Source organism: Prionailurus bengalensis, chromosome C1 (genome assembly GCF_016509475.1).
Source record: "Prionailurus bengalensis isolate Pbe53 chromosome C1, Fcat_Pben_1.1_paternal_pri, whole genome shotgun sequence".
Lineage (NCBI taxonomy): Eukaryota > Metazoa > Chordata > Mammalia > Carnivora > Felidae > Prionailurus > Prionailurus bengalensis.
In genome coordinates this window covers 15183849-15207610 of record NC_057345.1, presented here as the reverse complement: position 1 = coordinate 15207610, position 23762 = coordinate 15183849, and the positions used below count along the sequence as shown (strand labels likewise).

Here is a 23762-nt window from a genome sequence, read left to right as displayed (position 1 = left end):
CTTATTAAAAACCTAAATTCTTACTAACTTTTATCTGTAGAAACAGAAAAAGCAAATTCTCACTTTTCCTAACCAAATTCTCATAGAGCATAAACTCTGAAGTGAGAGAGCCTGAGTTTAAATCCTGACTCTGCCAAGTTATCAGCTATGCCTTGGGCAAGTTATTCTATGAAATAATTAGTAATATGATTCATAGCTGATAGCCACGGCCTCGAAGGCTGAGAGTTCCCTGCATCACTGTGACTTTGTTCAGGGAGTGGACTTGTACTTTCTCATCAGTTTTCTAGCCAACAAGAGCTCTCCTCTGTTGTTTCTTGGGCTCAGTGTTGTTCTTCTTGCCCCTGAAATACTTCTCATTCCTGGGTCAGGAGCAGCAACCTCTTTATTCATTCTCCGGTTAGGCAGCGTGATCCTGATCTGTTGCGAAGAGGGATTCCAGTGAGGCTTGATGTATGACTTTAATAGTGGATACATATATATACCACTAGGAAAAGAGACGCTGTTGTATTTATAAACTCTGTGAATTGGACTTGTTTTAGGTGATTATATTCATAAATCCCAAACTGAGCTTGCAATTTCCTAGATTAGTCATCTGACAAAATTAATTATTGAACCTTAAACAGCTATACTTCAGCCATTCACCGTTACATTTACTACATACATTCAGACATCTTGGTGTGAGAGCCAGGAGTCCTGAGAAACTAACTTCATATCAACAAGGGAAAAGTTTTGATTTTTCAGTCTTTATATTTCTATACTCTTGACTTCAAGCAAGCCTTTTCTCCTAATCTGCCCCCACCCCCTCCCCGTGCCTGTCCTCCTTCTCCTCCTCCTCTCTTCTTCCTCTTCATCATCATCCTATCTTTATATAAAAGTAAATGGACTGGACTTATCTCTGTTTTAGAGCCATAAGAAAGTGGGAGCCCTATGGAGGGAGGCTGACCTCACCTGGAAGGACTTTTTACCAGAAGGGGAAGATGTACATAATTTTCTCTTGGAGCAGGTAAGTAAGAACAAGGCTTATGCCTTTCTGTTTAATAGTAGTTGGTCTGGTTCATAGAAAAAATGAAGGTAATGTCATTAGTAGTGCAGTATTAAAATTAGACCAAAATAGGAATTATGGTCAAGATGTCATTTTAAGTCCATGCTTTAGGGCCACTCAACTATTCACTCATTAGATAATAGATAAAAAAATAAAATTTAAAGGACTTAGCCACACACAGAGAAAACGAGCTGCACATCTCCATGAACCAAAAAATGAAATTGACAAATAAAGCGGGGGTAATAGGGCTAAAGCGGCAAGTCTTCTGAGCTCTGGGTCTAAATGCCACTAGAGACACCTAGAAGTTATTTCGGTGAGGAAATGGGGACTAGAATGCCCCTTACAAGGTAGAAAATTGGAGGACAGACATACTTCATGAGGCCAGGTGGGAACTCCACAGATAGACAAACGATACTCTTGCAGCCAAAACCGTAGCTAGGCTGTCCACTTGGTAACTGGATCCAGAAATCCACAACAAGGCAAAAGGCCCATGGTCAATATAATGAAGTTCTAAATAAGGAATGGTGGAGCATCAGAAAGAGGCAACCATAAAAATACTAGACAAGGAAGAGTGACCGAGAAAGGAAACAACTCTCTCTCAAAATGATCACAATCTGAAAATTAGTATATTGAGCTGGATAAAGACACACTGTGTTAAGTTAATATGGACATTAGCTTCCTTTTGGTTATCGTCCAGATACACTGGAGAGTGCTTCTGCCAAAAGATAAGAGCCTAGATAAAACATGAGTTATCTTGCATTGCTGAGCTGATAGAAAGTGAAGGCATTTTCTAAGGAAAAAAATGAGTAAGTGAGGAGAAAAGCCATAGATGAAACCTGAACTCTTAGCAATAAGCATACATGAGGGGCTTGTTTGTTTCATTGCCATTGTAAATGCTACCAGAGATGTTGGAAGAGGTTGAAATGGTCCTAGTTCAGTACTACCCTGGCTCCCAAAAGAAGCAAACAAAAATGCTTTTTGGAGAAAACATGCTCAACTTAGGTCTCTTCATTTTCTACTAATTAACATTATCTAAATATATAGTTAACACTTAAGAGTTCATTTTAGTCTGTGACGAAACAAGTAACCATGAATGAGAGTAAACAGACAAGAAATGGTAGGTTTAGACCCCAAAGACATGAAATAATGGAATTCTTAATCAGAATATAACATAACGCTGTATAAAAAAGAGGAATTCACAAAAATGTGCAAGCAACCAAACACTAGTCAAAATGACTGAGAAAATTTGGAAAGAAGAAGAAAAGAAACTAAGGTAGATTTCTAAGAGATACTATGAGATTTAAAGGATAAAATGAAAAGGTCTAACATGTCTAATTGGAATCCCAGAAGGAAAAACAGAGGGAATGGAGAAGAGGCAATATTTGAAGAGATTATGGGTGAGACTTTTCCCGAACTGATAAAACAGATGAATCTATACAGAAAGCACATGTATACCACAGAGGGTGATTACATTTCAGTGAAACTGCATAACATCAAAAACATAGGAAAGATTTTAAAGTAGCTAGAAAGAAGTACGACACCTATAGAGAAACAGTAGAATTTGCAGTAGTAACAGTGAAAGCCCGAAATGGTGGAGTAATCTCAAAATGTTGAGAGAATATCAGTTTATTTAGAATAGTCTTTCCAGTGAAACTAGCATTTAAGAATGATGGCAACAGTGGCACCTGGGTGGCTCAGTCAGCTAAGTATCCAATTTGATTTTGGCTCAGGTCACGATCTCACAGTTGTGAGATCAAGCCCTGTGTCAGGCTCTGTAGTGAGGCTGGAGCCTGCTTGAGATTCTCTCTCTCTCTTTCTGTCTCTCTCTCTCTTCCTCTCTTCTCCCCCAACTCACACATGCTCACTTTCACTCAAAAAAGAGGTAAATAAATTAATAAAAAATAAGAATGAGGGCAACACATATTTAAAGACTTAACAACACATTTCTGAATAACTCATGAATTCCGCAAAGAAATCATAAAAGGCAGTAAGAAATATTTGACTCATTGATAATGGAAAAACACAACATATTAGTATTTGTGGGATACCACAAAAGCAATACTTGGAATGAAACCGTTAGCACTGAACACTTGAATTTAGAAAAGAAATAAGGTCATAGGTCAGTGATCTCATTTTTGACCTTATGAAATTTAAAAAAGGAAGAGTAAATGAAACTGAAAAGAAATAGAAAAAGAGGTAATAAAGATCAGAGTAGAAATCAGTGAAACAAACAATAGAGAACAGTGAGTGAATTCTAAAGCTGGTCCTCTGAGAAAAGAAAATTGTGAAATCTCTAGCCAGACTAATCAGTGAAAACAAAATTTAAAAAGACATCAGTTACCAGTAGAATGAGAGAGGTGATGTTGTAATGTTTCTAAACATAATAATGGATACGAGGGATTCATGAATAATTTTTATGCCAATAAGTACGTCAACTGAATTGAAATGAACAAACTTCCTGGGAGGTACAAATCACCAGAGCTGACTTGAGAATAGATAACCCTGAGTATCTGATACATTGAAGTAGTTAAAAACATTGCCACAAAGAAAACTCCAGGCCCTGATGTTTTTACTATTGAATTCTACCAAACATCTAAAGAAGAAATAATACCAGTTCTGCAAAGAATTCTTCCAGAAAACTGAAGAGGAGAGATTACTTGCCAATTCATGGCCTATGAGGCCAGCGTTACTCTAATAGCAAAACCAAAGACATTTCAAGAAAAAAAACTATAATAGGCCAACTATTCCTAATAAATGCAAAGAAAATATTTTGCAACAAAATTTTCACACATTAAATCCAACACTATATTAAAAGATTAATCACAACCAAGTAGCATTTAATCACAGGAATATAATGTTGTAAGATTCATAAGTCAGCGTATGGATGTACAGAGGATGAAGAAATAAGCAGCTCCAGAATTCCTCCCTCCACCGAAACAACCATTGAGCTGGCAAGATGTGTTAGGATCAACTATTTTGGAATTGTGGAGTTGAGTCAACTGTGCAGTACCAACACCAGAGGAATGCTTGATGAAAAAGAATCTTGCAAATTTCAGTAACTTGGGTATTTTGCATAGAAGCTATTAGCACCTAGACCTGTGGCAGACAGTTGGGGAGATGGTGGCACTCCCTTTCTGGTGCCAGGTTGAGAAATCAAGACCTTATCCTCAAAAGATTGGTGCCATGCCTTTAAAAAAACATTTTTTTTTTTTATGTCTTTCTTTTATTTTTGAGAGAGATAGAGTGCAAATGGGGCGAGGGGCAGAGAGAGAAGGAGACATAGAATCTGAAGCAGGCTCCGGGCTCTGAGCTGTCAGCAGAGAGCCCGATGCAGGGCTCAAAACTCACGGATGGTGAGATCATGACCTGAGCCAAAGTCGGACACCCAACCGACTGACCCACCCAGGTGCCCCAGTGCTGTGCCTTTTAATCTGCTTGGCAATTTACTGAAGGTTTAGTGCAGGGCCTGCCCATTGTTTTAACTACTCAGGCCAAAGTGGTTTCCTGAATGGTGTCTGTCAAGGAATTCAGAGAAATGGAATGTGTTTGCGTGCGTGTGTGTGTGTGTGTGTGTGTGTGTGTGTGTGTGTGTGTGTGTATGTGTATACGCACGCATGCATACAGTCCCACCCATCCCACCCCTCTCTTTTCTCTTTGGATCCAGACTTTCACTGAAATTTCTACAAGGTCACTGGCTGTCTGAGGAGATAACAGATCAGAGAGACTGTAATGACCACACACAAGAAGGAATGCAGTCTTTGTCTAAAATTCACTAAACAAACAGATGACTGACTGCAACACTGACAATCCCTCACAAAGGGAGAGAATCTGATATCCAGAGTTACACATTACAGTATTCCAGATGTTTAGTTGTCAACAAAAACAATTAGAAAGCATATAAAGAAACAGGAAAATGTGACTCATTCACAAGAAAAAAGAAACTGACAGAGAAAAGTATTCCTGAGGAAGCCCAAACGTTGGACATACCAGATGAGGAATTTAAATTAACTGCTTTCTATCTGCTCAAATTGCTGATGGAATCCATGGACAAAGAACTAAAGGAAATCAGGAGAATGATGTATGGTCAAATTGGGACTTTCAAGAAGGAGGTAGAAATTATAAAAATGAACCAAATAGAAATTCTGTAACTAAAAATTTGTAATGGCTAAAATGAAAAATTCACTAGAGGGGTCCAACAATAGATTTGATGGGGCAGAAGAAAGAATCAGCAAACCTGAATATAGAGCAGTTGAAATTGCTCAGTCAGTCAGAAGTCACTGACTTGTCACTAAGTTGCTGCCATGGAAATCCATCTTTAATTTTTGAAATGAAATTTTTAGCATGGTTATATGAAATTATGAGTATCACCAAATTTTTAAAATAAAATCCCCATAGTTTATTTTCTTAAATAAACTTTATAATAATACATAGTGGAAAATCAATTCATTAAACACATAAAGGAGACTTTTAAAGAAGAAATTGCTCAGTCTGAGGAGCAGAAAGAAAAGGGAATCAGGAATAACGAACAGCACCTGGGGACCTGTGGGACAGCGTCAAACATAACAACATGAGCATTAGAGAGTCTCAGAAGGGAGAAGAGAGAGGAAGGGGCAGAAAAAATACTTGAAGATATAATAGCCAAAAACTTCACGAATTTGATCAAAGATCAGAAGTTACATATCCAGGAATTTCAGTGAACTCCAAACAAGATAATCTCAAATCTCCAAATGAGATATACTCTGAGATATTTTACAGTAAAACTTTTGAAAGACAAAGACCAAAAAAAAAAAAAAAAAATCTTTACAGCAACGAGAAAGAAGTGACTTGTCATGTACAAAGAATCCTCAGTAAGAGCCAACAGCCAGTTTGTCATCAGAAACCATGAAAGTCAGGGAGCACCGGGGTGGCTCAGTCAGTTAAGCATCCTTGGAGTGTGATTTCTTGGTTTCAGGATTGTGAGTTCAAGCCCCATGGTGGGTGTAGAGATTACTTTTAAAAAAAAATTTTTTTTGTGGTACCTGGGTGGTTCAGTCAGTTAAGTGTCTAGCTCTTGATTTCAGCTCAGGTCATCTCACGATTTGTGAGATCGAACCCTACATCTGCTCTGTGCTGATAGCACAGAGCTTGCTTGGACTTCTTTCTCTCCCTCTTTCTCTGACTCTCCCCCACTCATATGCATGCGCTCTCTCTCTCTCTCAAAATAAATAAACATTAAGGGGCACCTGAGTGGCTCAGTTGGTTAAGGTCTAACTCTTGTTTTCGGCTCAGGTCATGTTCTCATGGTATGTGAGTTCAAGCCCTGTGTTGGGCTCTGTGCTTGGGATTCTGTGTCTCCCTCTCTCTCTGCCCCTCTCCCACTCATGCTTTCTCTCTCTGTCTTTCAAAAATAAATAAATAAATAAATATTTTAAAAATAAACATTTAAAAAAAATACTTTAGAAAATAAAATGCTAATAAATGGTAAAGACATAATAGGATGAAAAATTTTTTTAACAATTCAAGGTAGTTTTTTCTTTGTGTATCTGGGGAAGGTATAGGAATATATCAAAGTGTTCAAAGGTATTAGAGAAAAGCTTGTGCTAATAATCTTTAATATTTTAATCTGTGGCTTTTGCATAGTGAAGCTTCATAAAGTAAAGCATAGTTACATATCACATTGCCTTATACCCTTGAGAATTACCAATAATTTTGATTATTTTTTTAACTACCCATCTAAAAATTGAACAATTTTGACATATTTTCTTTTTCGATATATAGTATATATGTACAATCATAATTTTATGTACATGTATCAGAATGGCATAAAAAAATCATCAAATTTTCAAGTGAAGTATTATAATTATTTTAAGTTTTATTTCTTTATTTTGAGAGAGAGCATGAGCAGGGTATGAGGGACATAGGGAGAGAGTGAGTCCCAAGTAAGCTCTGTGCTGTCAGTGTGGAGCCCGATGCAGGGCTCAAACTCACAAACCCTGAGATCATGACCTGAGACGAAATCAAGAGTCGGATGGATGATGTTTAACTGACTGAGCCACCCAGGCGCCCCATAAAATATTATTTTTTAAAAATTGAGGTGAAATTCCTATAACATCCAGTTAGCCATTTTTTTTTCCAATTAACCATTTTAAATTGTATAATTCAGTGGCATTTACTGTATTCACAATGTTGTGTGACAACCACCTAAAATATTCTTACTGCAGAAGAATTGTCAAAAATTTAGTCATCTGAAGGTTGAGAATCCCAATCAGGCTCTGCGCAGAGCCCCGTGCCAGGCTCGATCTCCCCAACTGTGAGATCATGACCTGAGCCAAAATCAAGAGTCGGACTTTTAACCAACTGAGCCACCCAGGCACCCTCAGAAGATTTTTTGTATAATAGCAGTTACATAATTGGAGTTTTTTTTATGTTTTTTTTTTTAATGTTTATTTTCGAGAGAGAGAGAGAGTGCGCATGCAGGTGGGGGAGATACAGAGACAAAGAGAGAGAGACAAACAGAAGGATAGACTCCAAAGCAGGCTCTAGGCTCTGAGCTCTCAGCTCAGTGCGAGGCTGGAACTCACTGACTGCGAGATCATGACCTGAGCCACAGTCGGACGTTTAACCGACTGATCCACCGAGGTGCCCCAATTAGAGATCTTTTTTTATTCTTTTTTTTTTTTTTTTTTCTATTAAATGAAGAGATAGCTCTTCCCATAACCCTTTGAGTTGTCTTTCTTTAGATGTGTCCTGTGGTCAGATGGTTTTCAATTCAGGATTAAATTACCTCCTGGAAAATTTGGTATGTCATGTCTGTGAATTTTTTTTGCCCGTGTGTAAGTACAATGGGAGCAACTGAGATGCTTGTACTTTGTACCATTGGCATCAGGATCATAAAAGAAGCTGAGATTGGTGTGTGAGCAGCACTGTGTTTTGCAGTGGAAACAGTGAGTGGTCCCTGCTAGGAAGGGGCTTTTCCTTTCAGGTTAGTGGGTGACCTACCACCACCTACCAGATGTGTATGTTCCTGGAGCCCTGTTGGTGCCCAGTGCAGTGCACATGTTTAGTCATTGAGCCCTTGGAATTGACTGAGGTTGGTGGTGGTCTTCCCCCTCAGGATAGGTTCTCCTGGTAGAAGTGGCTGAGTTGGAATTGTACCTCCAACCCTCACCCCCAACCTCACCCCCATCTCTGACTCTAGAGTCCACATATCTGTGCTCCATCAAGCTGCTTCTTGTGGGGCCTAAGACTTACAGACATGGTAGAGCGAGCCAGTGTTCTGGGAGAATTTGAAAGCATGTACACTTGTGTTTATGCTTTTCAGGGCCATTGTCATGGATGTGAGACAATAGTCAAATAACTCTTCTCAAGTATTTAAGAACAAAGTGAGAGTAGCCTTGGGCTACCAGGATCTGAGGACGGGAACAGTGAAGCCAGTGCTCCTCACAGGGCTGAAGAGCTCTCTGCATGTGTGTAGGGTGCTTCCAGGTGCCCCGGATGCCCGCCGCATGCTGTTAACGGTGTGTGGATGGTCCTCTGAAGGCTGAGGCGAAGGCATTTCTGCACTGGGTTAGACTCGCACAGGCCATGATGATGTGGTTCATTGAAGTAACTACATATTTACAGTCATTCTCCATTCCAGAATATTCAGTCCTTTGAAATTGAATGATTTGTGTGGGAAAACGATCTTTCATGCAATACTGATAAAACCCTTTATTTTTTATCTTTTTTTTTTAATGTTTACTTATTTTTGAGAGAGAGAGAGAGACAGACAGAGCTTGAGAGGGGAAGGGCCAGAGAGAGAGGGAGACACAGAATCTGAAGCAGGCTCCAGGCCCCGAGCTGTCAGCACAGAGCCCGATGCCGGGCTTGAACTTACAGGCTGCGAGATCATGACCTGAGCCGAAGTCGGACGCTTAACCAACTGAGCCACCCAGGCACCCCAAACCCTTCATTTTTATTGTCCTCCCTACAATACACTGTGTTGAGGAATTTTACAATGTGGTCTCATTTCTCTTACTTGGATCACAATGGTGTTTGAAGGACATAACCAAAATTAGATTTTTGACAGTTGTTCTGTGGCTGTGCTGATACTAAACCATAGGCTGCAGAAGGAATTAAATTGTAATTTAACTAGTAATCCTGCCCTGCCTTAGAGCTATATCACTGCTAAGAGCAAGACTGAAGCTCAGAATGATTTGGAGGTGGTCATAGCCACAGAGATAATTCTCGGGGTTTTGTTGATTTGTTGTTTTTAAGGAGAATCTGAGATAGACAGTATAAAAAGTTGGAGAAATATTCAAGAAAGATAGTGGAGTAATAATCTTTCAGAACTATAAATAAAAATTGGCTTCTACTGATCATTTTGATCCCATGTAAAATAGAAGGTATAGCCCATGACTTTGTTTTCCTCTCAGGGTGTTACTAATACTGACTTATATTAATACATATACCATTTTATGTTTCAGAAGTTGGACTTTATAGAGTCTGACAGTTCCTGTTCCTCTGAAGCACTTTCAAAAAAAGAACTCTCTGCTGAAGAGCTATATAAGCGACTCGAGAAACTCATTATTGAAGACAAAGCAAATGATGAACAGATCTTTGACTGGGTAGAGGTATAGAGATTATGTCATCTTCCCTGATATCTCTGCAAGAAAGATTTTTGTGGGATCCCTTTAATTCACATACAGGCTTATCTCACAGATAGTGAGGGTTCCTTCCGTTCCAGACTGAACACAATTAAACGAATAGTGCAATAAAGCGAGTCAAATGAATGTTTTGTTTTCCCAGTGCATGTAAAAGTGATGTTCACACAATACTGTAGTCTGCTAAGTGTGCAATAGCATTATATCTTTTAAAAATATATATAATACCTTAAAAAGTACTTTATTGCTATACAAATGCTAACCGTCATCTGAGCTTTCAGTGAGTCATAATCGCTGATGACAGGTCATTGTAACAAATACAATAATAATAAAAATGTTTGAAATACTGTGAGAGTTACCAAAATGTGACACAGAGACCCAAAGTGAGCAACTACTGTTGGAAAAATGGATGGCACCCTTAGAATTTCTTGATACAGGTTTGCCATCAACCTTCACTTTATAAAAAGTACAGTATCACTGAAGTACAGTAAAGCGAAGCGCAATAAACCAAGTATGCCTATACCTTCTCTTTCACTTCATAGGAGTATTTAACTTTAATGGAGTTCGGTTTTATTTTTTCATCTATGTGTATTTGAAACTATAAGACTTTTTTTATTCTTAACAAGATTGACAGCCTTTAGGAAGGCAAGTAAAACTATTCAAAACAGAAGCCATTTTTCTGGCTTTATCATAATATGTAATTATTATGAATTGTGTTGGCTTTCATCTTCATATTAATGCTTCCTTCTGAAAATTTTGAACCTTACTTTGTGGAATCTATTGATCATGTCTCTTTTTAAATCTGGTACTGTATTCCTTTAGTAATTCTTGTTTATATAAGTATATTTTATTTGTACACATTTTCCATGGGATCATATAATCAAGTTGAAAGAAAGCCATGGAGGGCTAATGTAGTCCCCTCCCTCTTGTATAAAACCTCTTTTGTAGTCCTTGTAAATGGGTTGTTTCTTTATCCTCTCTCAGACATTGAGAAAAAAATGAAGTTTCTGATAATTTGGGGGTTTTGTTTGTGTTTATAGATTTCTTTTTACTATTTTTAGATTTTTAAAAAATTTTTAATGTTTCTTTTTGAGAGAGAGAAAGAACGTGAGTGGGGGAGGGACAGAGAGAAAGAGGGAGACAGAATCCAAAGCAGGTTCCAGGCTCTGAGCTGTTAGCACAGAGCCCAACTCAGGGCTCAGACACGAACTGCGAGATCGTCGCCTGAGCCAAAGTTGGACACTTAAGCAACTGAGCAACCCAGATGCCCCTAAATTATTTTTTTAAGTAATCTCTACTCCCAACGTGGGGCTCAAATTAATGGCTCTGAGATCAAGAGTCACATGTTCTTCCAACTGAGCCAACCAGGCACCCCTAGTTTAAAGGGTTTTTTTAATCAGTTTTCCTCCATGTCCCTATAAGATAAATCTATTCTGTCACCCAGCTGGGAATCTTTTAATTAATTGTAATAGTTTATTGTTATATCCCTGTCTCTCTCTCTAGGCTCTTTCATCCTTTCTTGAAATCTTCATATCCACCCCTTCATCTGGTTACCCTTATCCAAACATAGCCTGGATTTTCAATATCCCTCTCACAAGTGACATGTGCAAATTGAGCATGATTGCCAGATGTGATCCAACATTCGGAGTTAGGCAGTGCTGTTGCCTTTTTTGTTTTGGTCTCTTTGCTTTTGGCAGGCTCACCACACTGAACTCAGATTGCTCTTTCAGTCATATAGTACCCATTCTTTTATATTCTACAGTTGAGTCATCTCTCCCATCTGGAGCTTACCGCATTGGTTTTTGAACCAGAATGGGGCTTTTAAAATTTATTGCTGCTTATGTTCATCTTCTTAAATTAGATACACGTTTTTGTCTGTCAGGACATTTTAGATTCTGACTTGTTCATAAAATTTCCTTGCCATCTTTTTCACTTTGTATCCCCCATGCATTCATTAGTATGCCAACTTTATCCTCATCTAAGTTAGGGGCAAAATGTGTGAATGGGGTAGGGCCGGGGACAAAGTAGCATCCTTTTGGGGACAAGATCCCACCCCCAATCCCATGGGTGTCGTTAACCTGTTTATTATTTCACATCATTCTGCTGTCTATTTCACTTTTTCATCATGCCCATGAGGGGACAGTTATCATTAAATAATTTGTCAAATACCTTGCTGACGTCCAGAGAATGTATGCTTATATCTTTCTGAGCTACCGTATACTAACCAAATCAGAAAAGGATTGCAGGTTGGTTTAGCATCTCTTGTTTTTCACGTACTTACTTCTTTATTCCTCTTGGTGTAACCATCTCTTTCCTCTCTAAGACTTTTAACCCATTGTTGCAGAAGTTAGCATAGCATCGGCATCTGGCTTTCTGGTATGTTATTGACATGCCTTATTTTCAATCTTAGAAATTAAGTTAGTGTTTACATATTTAACATTATTGTCTCTCGCCATTTTTCATAGATCACCCTCATTTCAGCCATTTGGTCTTTTATGTTTTCATGTATTGCAAAATGATGCTATTTCCACCTCTTCATTTACGTTGGGCTTCACTTTTTTATATCATTATTCTGCCTATTCTAGACCAACAAGTATTCTCCTTAAAGAGAAGACAAAGGGTAAATTTCACTGAATGTAAATTATACTAATAAAGACTTTCAAAAAGGAGGGAGCAAACAAAAATGCAATAGTAGCTGAGCTCACAATACATGAAAAGATTTGTCACTCTGTGTTTGGTACCAGTATTATGTAAATCTGATTTTCCTTAATCTAACCTGGTTAGCAAACCCATCTTTCTTCTTGTTCTTGCCCATTCTCGTTAACATCTTTGCTTAATCTGAAGTGTTTCTGACATTATTCTTCAGGTCTATTCTATTCTTGAATATTAGAATTACAATATTTAGCTTTATTTGGTGGAAGACAATTTGTTTCTTTTTTTTTTTTTAATTTTTTTACATTTATTTATTTTTGAGAAAGAGAGAGACAGAGCACAAGTGGGGGAGGGACAGAGAGAGGAGGAGACACAATCCAAAGCAGGCTCCAGGCTCCGGGCTGTCAGCACAGAGCCCATCATGGGGCTCGAACTCACAAACCGTGAGATCGTGACTTGAGCTGAAGTCAGATGCTTAACCAACTGAGCCACCCAGGTGCCCCGCAGTTTGTTTCTTTATAACAAAACAAAGGCAAATGGTTTGGAAGTGGTATTTATTATCTAATTATATTTAGCTAATTTGTTAATTTTTTTCAGACTCTACTTGAAATCTGAGCATTTGGGGATTTCAAATGATACTCAGTATTTGAAATAGCTCTGTCAGCCTGTTTATAAAGTACTGTTGAGCCAACAAGTAATGGTGTGTTTTTATTCTCTCACTTATTCTTCAAAAATGATTGTTCAGACTTTGCAAAAGTAATGTCAGGGCCTAGACCAGTCTGGCTTCAGTCTGAATAAAGTTGTTGTTGTTGTTTTTTTTAAGAGGTGTAAACCAGTAACCCACTATAACACATAAATCATCAAATCTTTTATATGTGGCATTTGCCCCATCCTGTCCCCATCCTTAGCTGTTAGCAGTGGCACCACATGTTTCTGTTCTCTTGGAAAAGATTGGTAATGAAACCTCTTCCTGTAACACAGCCCTCCATGTGCAGAGAGCGGCTGGTGTCCTGCAGAGCTGGCCATCCGACTCGATTCGTTAACCCCTCTCTGCTCTCACCAAGTGATATTCGAAGTTAGGCATTCAACAAAGAGAGAACTGCTCGTTAATCTGTGTCAGTTTTACAATTCACAAACATTTAACTGATCTCCCAATATCTTTGAAATTCGTAGCTTTATAACACAGAGGTTTATAATGACACCCTAATTTTTTTTTCCTGGCCAGTCATTTTAAGGCTGACCCTTCCAGTGGAAAATAGTATGCTGTGCTATTAAAAGAAGCTGACACAAGCATTAATTCTTCACAGGCATAAGGAACATAAACTCTGAAAAATGTATGAAATACCTGCCTAGAAAATGTCTCCTTTTGTTTGTTTTCCTTTTGGTACTCATATGGTTTATACAGTGTTTTATAGCAAGAAGATAGGATCTTTTTTTTTTCTTTTTTAAGAAGATCTTTTTTTTTTTTTTCTTTTTTTTTTTTTTTTTACGTTTATTTATTTTTGAGACAGAGAGAGACAGAGCATGAACAGGGGAGGGGCAGAGAGAGAGGGAGACACAGAATCCGAAACAGGCTCCAGGCTCTGAGCAGTCAGCACAGAGCCTGACGCGGGGCTCGAACTCACAGACCGCGAGATCATGACCTGAGCTTAACCGACCGAGCCACCCAGGCGCCCCAAGAAGATCTTAAGAGAAATAAACTAAAAACCAAATTTGAGGCCCATTTACTCAACTTATCTCTAAATACATTTTTTCTGCCATCCTTAGAAAAGATGAACAGTTTTCTCACCACCTGAAGGATTCGAGACAATGCTTGAGTTTGATCTCTAGTTCACATTAAAATTAAGATAAAAAAGCAATGTTAGCACATCTAAAAATAATTACACTATTCAGAAAAGTCTTTAAAACACACTATGGTGTGGTGTAATGCTCTCAAATTTATACGTTCTGATAGAATTAATCTTAATAGGGATTATTTATTGAGGAAGAAATATGTTTTTAAATGGTTGTAGTTCCAAATGTACATAGTACACAGCACTATATAATTGAATCAGCAAAGTATAGGCAGCAGTGAGCTCCTTGAAAATTAAATGCTGCTACTGAGAACATTTTCGGACAGAACTGGTAGTAGCCCAAGAATTTTCCAATGAATCAGAAGATTAATTTTTACAAGAAGGTTGAATGTGACCCCATCTACCCCTAGTGCCAGATGAAGCCTGGTTTAGGGGGATGTATTTCTCTGATATGCAAGGGTACCTTTAACTGTTGCATTTACTTTTGATTTCAGGCTAATTTAGATGAAAGCCAGATGAGTTCACCTACATTCCTTAGAGCTTTAATGACAGCTGTTTGTAAAGCAGCTATTATAGGTAAGTAACATCTCTGAAGACAGCTCTTAACATCTGAATCCCCAGTATGTTAACTGTTGATGACATGGGTCTGAGTTTATATTGTCTTCAAAGTTTTCCCTGTGCATGAGTACCCTTTCTGTCTACAGTGGCCGACTTTCTCAAGCAGGGGGATGCATAGCTGCTGTGCCTGTAGAGAGCCCAGATCTGAGCAGCTACCATATGCCTTGTATTCTTCAATTCAACAGAAACGGGTGCATGCTGCTTGGGCTGTTTCCTACTCTGTTGTATTTTTCTTTGCCTTTACCTTTCACCTCCAGTATGCAAAGCCTCCTCCATCTTCCATTCAAGAGTTATAGTGAATGGGTTGAATATTCTAACCTAATATCAACGAAGGACTAATTGCAACAGAAAAGCTTTTTTATATAAATACATATATGAGAAAAGAAAACACCAGTTGTTTCTTTTGCTTTATGTTGACCTTTATGTCTTATGATAAGACAGTGTCACTGAATGTTAATTACATAGGTAGTTAGGATTACGATTGGTAGAAACCCTACGTATTTCTAGCTGCATATCGTATTTAACAGTATTGAGTGAGATCATGTATCTAGCGTCAGATAGAAATTCACATTTCTTTCACTGCAGTGGGAAAAAAATCCATTAGCTCAAAATTTGTTCAGAATTTCAGGTCTGTCATCATTTTAGAAGATAGCTTCAGAATTATAATTTAAGATTTTCTGTCAGATGAATGTTTTTACAATGTTAGGTCTTCAATGAGGTAAATAACAAGCTAATAGAAAGTCTTTATAAAAACATCTTAAGTCATTTCCAGTATCAGTGGAACAGTAAAACTTTGGTGTTTTAAAATCACTGTTGGAATGTATGAAAGCTGCTTTTAAAAACACAGTTGTGTCCTAGTGCTAACTTAGAAAGGAAATAAAACCTTCTGCTTCTTGGCACTGAGGACACTTTCCTCAGCCTCTTTTTATTGTGCCTTTTCCCTAAAAGGCCTAGATTGTATGTGTTGTTTTCCACTGTCACAGTTAGTCCTCACCCTCCTAGAAATAGTAAAATGGTTGTTTTACCCTTCTGAAAAGATTTGCACATTAATCCCCTTTTTAATGTTTCTTTTGTAATTTGGAATGTCACAAAATCACTGTCCCTATTTCATTATGATTAAAGATAAAGAATTGGGTGCACCACTTTTTAGGGAGTGCAGCACTCAAAATACATCCCCCCGCCATGTATTTTAATTATTTCAGAAAGAATGTCCCATGTATAATTTCAGAATATCTTAGATTTCAAAATCTTTTCCTTGGACTCCTTTACTTGTACTTTCCTTGTAGTCACATGCCTTATCAACTCAGAAAATTAAAAATGGCTACGTGTTAACTCCTAAATGTAATGCTTAGTTCTTGTATTGCCTCTAGCCGACTGTTCTACCTTCCGAGTGGACACTGCTGTTATCAAGCAGAGAGTGCCGATCTTACTCAAGTACCTAGACTCAGATACGGAGAAGGAACTGCAAGCACTTTATGCACTACAAGCATCAATAGTAAAACTTGATCAACCTGCCAGTAAGCTTATGACCTCTTCTTACAATTCACCTAACCAGTGGGTTAGATTTATCCAGGGCAAGACTTCGGAGATGAACAGTGATTAATGGCAGAATCACTACTAACAAAAACTCACTTAACCAACAACTTTAATAAACCTGAATTTTGGGGTACTTGACTTTTATGAGAAAATCGAAATAAGAAAACTAGTTTATATTAGAAATTTAGTCCTTATTCTAGGGCAGGTCTGCTTAAGAATACTTTCTTCAGTGATGGAAATGTGTCTGTACTGAGCAGTATTCACTTAGGCACTTGGATCTGGCTGTTGTGACTAAGGAGCTTAATTTTAAATGTTATTTAATTTAAGTGTAAATAACCCCATGGTTAGTGGCTACCCCGTTAGACAAGGCAGGTCTAGAGCATCTCGGTGTTAGCATACATGCATTACAGTCTTTCACCTTCTTTGACACAGGTCTTAGTAATGAAAAAGGATGATATTTCTTCAGAATCCTCAGACACCCAACAAAGACATTAAGGTGTTCTGGACTAATTTTCACTTTAGGGTTATGATTCTTTGCTAACCAGACACATGAGGTAACCTGAACCGCCAAGTCTTAGTGATACTGGCAAAGTAACAATTATATTAAATCTTTTTTTTTTTTTTTTAAGTTTATTTATTTTGAGAGAGAGAAAGAGAGCACAGGGAAAATGCAGAGAGAGAATCCCAGGCAGGTTCTACTCAACGCAGAACCCGATGTGGGGCTTGGTGTCATGAACTGTGAGATTGTGACCTGAGCCAAAATCAAGAGTTGGATGCTTAACAGACTGAGCCACCCAGGAGCCCCTGAATTGTATTAAATCTTGAAAATTAAGTTGACACTTGTGAAAGTATAGTAGTACAGGGCAGTTTTAGAGGTGACATTGAAGTAATTCTTTGGCACTTCCTAAGGTTGGGTTTGTTTTGAGGCTTTCCTTCTTTCCTAGTGCTTATGACTCTCCCTGGGAGATGAAGGAAAAGATTGAAACAAATCATCCTCACACTGTAACTGAAGAGACATCATCTAAATCTGAACCAGAGAATTAACTGACTTTGTGTTCTCTTTCTCAAGACCTTGAAGGGTCATTTAACATCATGGCTTCCTTTTTCTGTTCTTACAGGATGAGGACTTGTTAACTTTTCAAGAGGTGAAATTGATGCTGTATGCTCAACCAAATTAAAGTATCTCCCATAATTATCAGCTTTAATCATCCCTGGAGAGATGCGTATTTCTAGATTCACCATTGTAGAATCCTGGCCACTTGTTTCTATTTCCCCATAGACCAACCAGAGTTAAGAGAATGAAAAGTAGTTTCAGTATTAGCTTAATTAATAAAATTACAAAGATAAATCTAAAGAAAAATTTTAGCCTGACTCATTCCAAGCCTAATATTTATTATCAATTATTTATGCCATTGCCTCCCTCCAGTAATATAAATGGAGGCTGATTTTAAATGAATTTAAGAACCCGTAATGAAGGAATTAAAAATAAAGAATATATAAATCTGCCAACTTTCTCTTCTCTTTTTTTTAATTTTTTTTAACGTTTATTCATTTTCGAGAAACAGAAAACAGAGTGTGAGCTGGGGAGGGGCAGAGAGGGAGACAGAATCCAAAACAGGCTCCAGGCTCTGAGCTGTCAGCACAGAGCCCACCCAATGTTGGGCTCGAACTCACGGACCGTGAGATCATGACCTGAGCCACAGTCGGATGCTTAACTGACTGAGCCACCCAGGCGCCCCAACTTTCTCTCTTTTTCTGAACAATGATATAAGCTAAGTTTCCATTGTGGAAGCAAAACAGGATTACATTTGCCCAGATCGTCTGGGCATTGGAGACAATAGACTCTTGTTTCTCTGGATAAGATCCAGATGAGATAGTTTTTACCCATATTTTCCATACAAATTATTACTCTGTCAGTTTGAAAACAACATTAGAAGGGGAAAAGTGCCTTCTGCCTTTTCCTCCCCAAACTGTAAAAATTAATATATTTTTATTGTAAAATTTCAAACAGTGGAGAAATGTATAGAGAAGAGAGTAAAGTTGCTTGTTACTCTTATATTTAATTTTTTTTTTTAAGATTTTATTTTTAAGTAATCTCTATGCCCAATTTGGGGCTCAAACTTAACATCCCTGAGATGAGGAGTTGCATGCTGTACTGACTGAGCCAGCCGGGTGCCCTTGTATTTAATTTTTATAGTATATAGTTTGAGAACTATGTAATATCAAACACCTCAGCATTATCAGAAAATAGTTCTAATTGAACAAAATAATAACAGTAAAAATAATTTAGATTGCTTAAATCTTTTTTCCTGTTCTTTAAACAAGTTGTTTTGCTATTACACTATCAGGAGGGAGTATGATGAATTGTCATTGGGTGCTAGAGGTATTAATGTGCATTCATTTCATTCATTCATTCATCCCTTGGAAATACAGTAATTTATTTCACAACTATAGCGCCTCCAACACTGATGGTATATTCTTACTTCCTTGCAGATTTGCTACGGATGTTTTTTGATTGCCTATATGATGAAGAGGTGATCTCCGAGGATGCCTTCTACAAGTGGGAAAGCAGCAAGGACCCTGCAGAGCAGAATGGGAAGGGTGTAGCTCTGAAATCTGTCACTGCGTTCTTCACGTGGCTGCGGGAAGCAGAAGAGGAGTCTGAGGATAACTAAAGCTTCAAATACACAAAACGAAACAAAAGAAACAATTTAAGTATTTTTTTAAAAAGTTTCACGTCTTCGCCAATCACAGTGCAGCAAGGCCAATTCTCGCAGAAATCCCCACGTGTGCACGAGTGGGAGAGGGGAAAGAGAAAAAAGGTGATCATGGAGGAAAAAGGTACTGGAAAAAGTAAACTTCAAACCTGAGGGCGGGAGCACTAAAACCAAAATACATGTATTATTTATAGAAAATATTTTCTGTTTTAATCTTTTCTTTTTAAACAAGGACTCATACTTTAAAAAAACACATCTGTTTAGCAAAAAAAAAAAAAAAGTTGAGAACTTTTAATTTATTTTAAGGACTGCAAATGCCAGTGTAATTTTTTAATTTGCAGTTTCTGTAAACAACTTGTATAATAGAAAAGCAGAGAAATAAATTTCCCTCCCCTTCAAATGCACCTCACGTTTGTTTTAAAGCATAGTAGTTAGTCCAGATTTAAGAAGGTTTGGGGTGAACAAGGTAAGAAAGATTTTTTTTTTTTTGGCATCAAATCTTTCTGCCTGCCTCTCAGCTTGCTTCAGAAAATTTTAAAAAAATCACCATAGTTATCAAAACATACATAACCTTGGAACAGAAGGAAATGCTGTGGACCAGAGAACTCCAAGAATTGTTTTAAAAATTAAAAAAAAAGTGCTACCCTGGGAAAAGTACTCTTAATACTTTTGAAATCTTTAGAGCAACTTTAAGGCTTGTAAATACATAGAACAAATATTTAAAAAAACAAAAAAACAAAAAGAAATTGACTCAATACTATTTCTTTTCACTTTCAAAATATAAAGAACAAAATAAAGACAAACATTGCAAGTTTAAAAGAAAGTAAAGTGACTTCTCCTTTTGACAGCTGCTGCATGTGTGCCCATCTCTGGGAGGTGCTATTTGTCGTCTAATCCAAATCACTCCTGAGGTTGTATGTGTGAATATGTGCGTGCGTGCGTGCGTGCGTGCGTGTGTGCGTGTGTGTATGTGTATCTACAGTGGGAAAAGGCAAGCTACTTTGTGGGTAAGGAGGGAACTTGTTCTTGGGCGGGAGAGCCCCTCTGGGAGTTCAGAGGAAGCTTCTTTGCAACATCAGCTAGAAATGCATTCAGGGTGGGAGCAAAGCGAGTCGAAGTAAGTGTTCCGCCGCTGTGCGTATTAGGAGCAGGGAAACTTAATTCACTTTGAAACTACCACTAATTTTAAATCATCAATTACCTCTGATGCTTAAGAAACCCAAAGATGTCTTCTAAAGAATGAAAGAAACCAAAGCTAAATTACGCTTTTTTAAAGTGGGCATGGGATTTCACACCAAACCAGTACCATGTGTGAAAATCACATTATTCCCAACTTCAGCTTCACTCAAGCCATTCTGGTGAGTATAAAACCAACTGTTTCTCCTACAGATACTGGAGCACTGTGTTTTTTTGTTTGCTTTTTCTTCTTTTATGAAGTTACAGTCTGTACAGATGGTTTTCCATTTCAATTATTTGTAGGCCATCACCCTACAAAATGTATTTATGAAGAAAGCCAGGGCTGCTCCCAAATAAACAGTCTTTGTATTTTGTATCTGAATAACCAAAGAGTTCTTCTGGCTTCCATCTCCGAAGAAATATCCACATTAAGAGACTTGGCAAGACTTGAGAAGCACAAAAACAAAATTTTCCATAGCAATAAAATGTTTTTCTTCAGAGTGTAGTTGAACACAATACAGGATCCTGCTACATGACCCCACAGACCCCGTCCCATAGTGGTGGAAAGCTATTCTAGAAAAACTAAGTCCTGGAAATCTTGTGACAAACATGTGACAGCATCTGTCATTAAAAAAGTGGGGCCTGAAAAGTTGTTTCAGAGTCTGGCTGTGGGTTCTGCCTGGGATCTCTCAGCTGGAAGAAGTAACCTGATTCTGTGATACACTGAATTTTAACAGCTGCCAGAATGAAAATGCAGAGGATTCTGATCCAGGAGTCTCCTGAGAGATGTAGGTTTTTAGGTGTTGGCAGCACTCACAAGGGGATGCAGGGTGGTGGCCGCCTCTTGGAAATCAGTGACTGATATTTGCAGGGCTCTGGCCTTCAGGTCATAGTGAGGGCCTACTCATCAATATTTTATTTATTTATTTTTTTAAATTATTTTAGAGAGAGTATTTGTGCAAGTGGGGGAGAGGGGTGTGGGGAGAGAGAGAGAGAGAGAGAGAATGAAATCTCAAGCATGCTGAGTGTGGAGCCCTAGGTGGGGCTCGATCCCATGACCCTGAGATCCTGACCTGAGCTCAAATTGAGTCAGACGCTCAACTGACTCAGCCCCCAGGGGCTTCCTCCCTTTTTAAATCTATTTGTATTTTTTAATTTTTTATCATCGGTATTTTAGATGTGGACAAGTTTCAGGAATGGAGGAAAGATAATACTATTTTTGAAAAAAAATTCAAGCGTTGAAAATGTTTTGTGTAATAACAACTGATGTTTGAAATCTCACCTATAACATGAAGTGTGATGAAGACTGAAGAGGCTACAGAATGACCTTTGGGTATCTTACTGCTTTACACACAGAATTTTACATAGGGGTAGAAGGGTTATTAGCTGATGGTAAAATATGAACAAAGTGGGATTAAATGATCCCTGCTAACATCAACTGAACTGCGAAGTATCATCATGATTCTGACCCTCTTCCTGGTCTTATTGGAAAGCAGCATTTCATGGTTTTTGGTTTAAAAGGTGACGTGGCCAACAATGACCTGCTTTCACTCCTTCAAGTCACAAAAACTCTTTTACCCATTTTAACTCTGAGAACAGGTTCATTAATTTAGGTTTAGTTCATTAGTTCAGATGTTTTATGCCTGCCAGCAAAAGAACATGATGTTAGTTTTCAAAAAAAAACTCATTTTAGACTCTCCCGTAGATGAACAAGCCAGTTCACAGCTGCATCATGAACTTGGCTCATTCAACAAATATTTACTGAGCACCTACTGTGTGCTAAGTGCAGAGGATTCAACAGTAAATAAAACCGTCTCTGCTCTCATGGAGCTCATATTCTTCATGAAGAAAGAGAACTAGAGGGGTGCCTGGGTGGCTCAGTAGGTTAAGCGTCCAACTTCGGCTTAGGTCATGATCTCACGGTTCGTGGGTGTGAGCCCCGCGTCAAGCACTATGCTGACAGCTCAGAGCCTGGAGCCTGCTTTGGATTCTGTGTCTCCTCTTTCTGTCCCTCTCCTGCTCACACTCTGTCTCTCTCTCTCAAAAATAAACATTTAAAAAAAGAGAGCTCGAGGTTTACACATGCTACATAAACATCCTATTCTACTAGGAAATGTCTACCCCTCATTACCCTGACAGACCTTTGATTAGTTTTGTCTTATTTTCATATTTCAAAATTCATTCTAGATGAGTTCTGAATTAAATTCAAAAAAATTTTATCTGTTCTAGAGCCACTCTCCAAGGTGTCATTATTCTGGGGGTTTTGACTTATCTTTTTGTTTCAAATGGCTCCGTTCATATCAAAAGGATTCTAAGGTAGAAGATATATAGCCTTAGGCTCTTGGATCTAATTCTGTGTTTCCATTACTCAGATTTTGTTCTCTTAAAAAAAAAAAAATGTGTAGGGATTCGTATTTTCAATTCTGACCGTTCCTTGGCACTCGTGAACTCCTATATTCCATTTTGTGGAGAGAAACATTCTGCATTCATTGTGTGGTGGTTTTTTTTTTTTTTTTTTGCTTTCTTTGTGTTGCTTTTTTCTTATTGAGACATAATTCACATAACTATAAAATCACCCTTTTAGAGTGTAACTTTTCGTGGTTTTATTATATCCACGGTTGTGCAACCATCACCATTATCTAGTTTCAGAGCATTTTCATCACGCCAAAAAGAAATCCCATAACCTTTAGCAGTCTCTCCTCATTTTCTACTCTCCCTCAGCCTTTGGGAACCACTAATCTGCTTTTTGTTTCTGTGGATTTGCCTATTCTGGACATTTCGTGTAACTGAAATCCTGCATTCCGTTGCTTTTTGTTTTGCCCTCCAATCCAACATTTAGCAAATGACCAAACCTCGCAGGTGTTTGCAGTGTCAGGGACCTGAGTGCAGGAGTTAGACCCAGATTTTTCCCTGCCTTTTGATTTAACTTTCTGTTTGCTGTCACTCATTTTTGTATAATCAGCAGTATATTTACAACCATCAGCTAATTCTGAATAAGGTCATGAGAATTAACTTTTGTCACCTTGTGGACTTGATGTATATGACCTCAGATGCTTGACATCCTAGCTCTGGCAACCAAGGGTCTGGTCTTCTTACCTTCTCATTTAGTCCTGCTTGAGTAGGTTTCTTGGGATTGAAGTTCCTGGGTGAAATAAAGGTGACTACAGTGTATGCTATAAAAGTTAAGATGTCACTTGACTTGAAATCTGAGGTTTTATGTGTCTTCTTCAACTGAGGCCCATTTGCCTTAAATACCGTGTGACTATTAAACAGCTTGATGCGGTTTGCTTGTCAAGAGGACAAAATTGCTCAGTAAGGAATAAAAATGCCTTGAGACAGAACCTCTATACCACCGGTTAATCCTAATTCATTAGTTTTACAGAAGATCACCTTCAGTCATCGTTAAGAGTCAAGAAGTTGAGTGATAGGTCTCCATATCCACTAGTAGTTTCGAGAGAGAGAGACATGTGCCACCAGCTTCAAATTCAACATATATCCCTCAGAGGGAAAAATGATAATCTATTGATGTTGGGACTACAAAAAAAAAAATACATTGTTTTATATTACCAAATCATGAAATGATTTACATATCAAAGAAATAAGCTAC

At 38.1% G+C, this 23762-nt stretch overlaps 1 protein-coding gene across 46 annotated transcripts in view; it reads left to right on the top strand.

The window, feature by feature from the left end:
- Nucleotides 1-19535, top strand: part of EIF4G3 (eukaryotic translation initiation factor 4 gamma 3) — a 315357-nt gene extending 295822 nt beyond the window's left edge. For 44 of the 46 annotated variants that reach the window (XM_043574009.1, XM_043574008.1, XM_043574005.1 and 41 more), the window contains 5 exons: nucleotides 905-1003; nucleotides 9487-9633; nucleotides 14603-14684; nucleotides 16097-16243; nucleotides 18756-19535. In XM_043574009.1, the coding sequence (XP_043429944.1) occupies nucleotides 905-1003; nucleotides 9487-9633; nucleotides 14603-14684; nucleotides 16097-16243; nucleotides 18756-18937 (657 nt within the window). In that variant the 3' untranslated portion in view covers nucleotides 18938-19535. The remainder of the gene's footprint in view (nucleotides 1-904; nucleotides 1004-9486; nucleotides 9634-14602; nucleotides 14685-16096; nucleotides 16244-18755) is intronic. The other 2 variants (XM_043573976.1, XM_043573981.1) reach the window with 1 other exon arrangement.
- Nucleotides 19536-23762: the final 4227 nt, after the last annotated feature.